This window comes from Brassica oleracea, chromosome C1 (assembly GCF_000695525.1).
Source record: "Brassica oleracea var. oleracea cultivar TO1000 chromosome C1, BOL, whole genome shotgun sequence".
NCBI classification, from domain to species: domain Eukaryota; kingdom Viridiplantae; phylum Streptophyta; class Magnoliopsida; order Brassicales; family Brassicaceae; genus Brassica; species Brassica oleracea.
Window position 1 is genome coordinate 40,583,341 of NC_027748.1, and position 1,984 is coordinate 40,585,324.

At 46.9% G+C, this 1,984-nt stretch overlaps 1 protein-coding gene across 1 annotated transcript in view; it reads left to right on the forward strand.

Annotated features, from left to right (window-relative positions):
- Positions 1-676: 676 nt before the first annotated feature.
- Positions 677-1,984, forward strand: part of LOC106340299 — a 5,478-nt gene continuing 4,170 nt past the window's right edge. Inside the window, 3 exon segments of the mRNA XM_013779181.1 lie at positions 677-831; positions 900-1,402; positions 1,496-1,658. Of these exon segments, the coding sequence (XP_013634635.1) occupies positions 677-831; positions 900-1,402; positions 1,496-1,658 (821 nt within the window).

Consider the following 1,984-nt stretch of genomic DNA (forward strand, 5'->3'; position numbering starts at 1 on the left):
CTAGTTCTATGCCGAGAACAGCTGTTCGTTGCTCAACACAAATGTGAGTTTGGAGTTTCAGAGGTCTTGTTTCTTGGATACGTCGTCTCTGCCTCAGGACTACGCGTAGATCCACAGAAGGTAGCAGCAGTGTCATCTTGGCCCACACCGATGACGATTACAGAGATACGAAGCTTCCATGGATTGGCATCTTTTTACCGTAGGTTCGTCCACAGTTTCAGTGCAATTATGGCTCCAATAACCGATTGTATGAAGCAAACAATGTTTGAGTGGACGCCTGAAGCTTCTCATGCGTTTGAGCTCATTAAGCTCAAGTTTACCACAACCTCTATTCTTGTCCTTCCAGATTTTGAGGTACCTTTCGAGCTTCATTGTGATGCTAGCAAGCTGGGTATCGGTGCAGTCTTAAGTCAGCATGGCCGCCCTGTTGCCTATTACAGTGAAAAGATGGCAGGCGGCTAGGGTTCGTTATAGCACGTATGATATCTAGTTTTATGCGATCGTGCAAGCTATCAAGCATTGGAGGCATTATCTGGCACACAAAGAGTTTGTTTTGTTCACCGATCATGTCGCCTTAAAGTATTTAGGGACGCAAGACAAAATTTCTGCAAGACATACTTCTTGGACGGCCTATCTTCAACAGTTTACATTCGTCATTAAACACCAGTCGGGAAAGATGAATAAGGCAGCTGATGCTTTGAGTCGTCGTCACTCCCTTGTGGCAACATTACATGTCTCTGTGCCGGGCCTTGAGTGTCTTTCCGATCTATATGCGTCAGATACTTTCTTCGCGCCCATATGGAATGACCTATCGCAAGGAGTTGTCAATGAGTACTCGCTCATAGATAATTTTTTATTTTTCGCAACAATCGGTTATGTGTTCTGTCTGGTAGTTTCAGATTACAAATCATTACCGAGCTCCACAACGAGGGACATGTCGGTAGGGACAGAACTTTAAAGTTGGTCGCCGAGTCTTACTTCTGGCCTACTCTTCGCCGTGATGTCGAAAGGTTTGTGGCATGGTGCACGGTGTGTCAACAGGGCAAAGGTCAGACGTTGAATGCGGGGCTTTACATGCCTTTACCGATCCCGACACAGCCTTGGACCGACTTGAGTATGGACTTCGTGTTGGGGTTGCCTCGAACGCAGCGGGGCAATGATTCTATCTTCGTTGTTGTGGATCGTTTCTCAAAGATGGTCCATTTCATTCCGTGTAAGAAAACGACTGATGCGGTTCAGGTGGCTCTTTTATTCTTTCGCGAGGTCTATCGTCTTCATGGGTTGCCAACGACGATTGTGTCTGATCGTGACTCTCGCTTTCTCAGCCACTTTTGGCGATCTCTGTGGAAACTTCTCAAGACAAGTTTAAACATGAGTTCCGCGTACCATCCACAGTCCGACGGTCAGACAGAGGTGGTAAATCGTTCATTGGGCAATATGCTTTGATGTTTGGTGGGCAATAACATTCGTTCTTGGGATTCTTGTTTATGTCAAGCTGAGTTTGTACATAACCACGCCCATAATTGGAGTCTCGGGTTTAGTCCCTCCAAGGTTGTCTATGGTTATGTTCCGCGTAGTCCGCTAGCATTGACGTCTCTTCCTAATCCATCGGAGTTCCATGGACGTGCTGTAGAGATGCTGGCCGAGCTTTCAATGGTGTAAGATCGCGCTCACGGAAACTTGGTCGCCTCTGCAACCCAATATAAAGCCGCGGCTGATGTACATCGTCGGGAAGTTCATTTTAGCGTCGGGGATCAAGTCTGGGCCGTCTTAACGAAGGAACGTTTTGCAACCGGTCAGTACAACAAACTCAAGCCCCGCAAGATAGGTCCTGTCGAGATAGTCGAGAAGATCAATGCGAATGCTTATCGCCTTGCTCTTCCTCCTCACGTCCATACTGCAGACGTTTTCAATGTCAAGCACTTGTTTAAGTTTGAACCGGATGATGCTACAATGTCAGGATTCGTGGACAAATCTTCCGTAC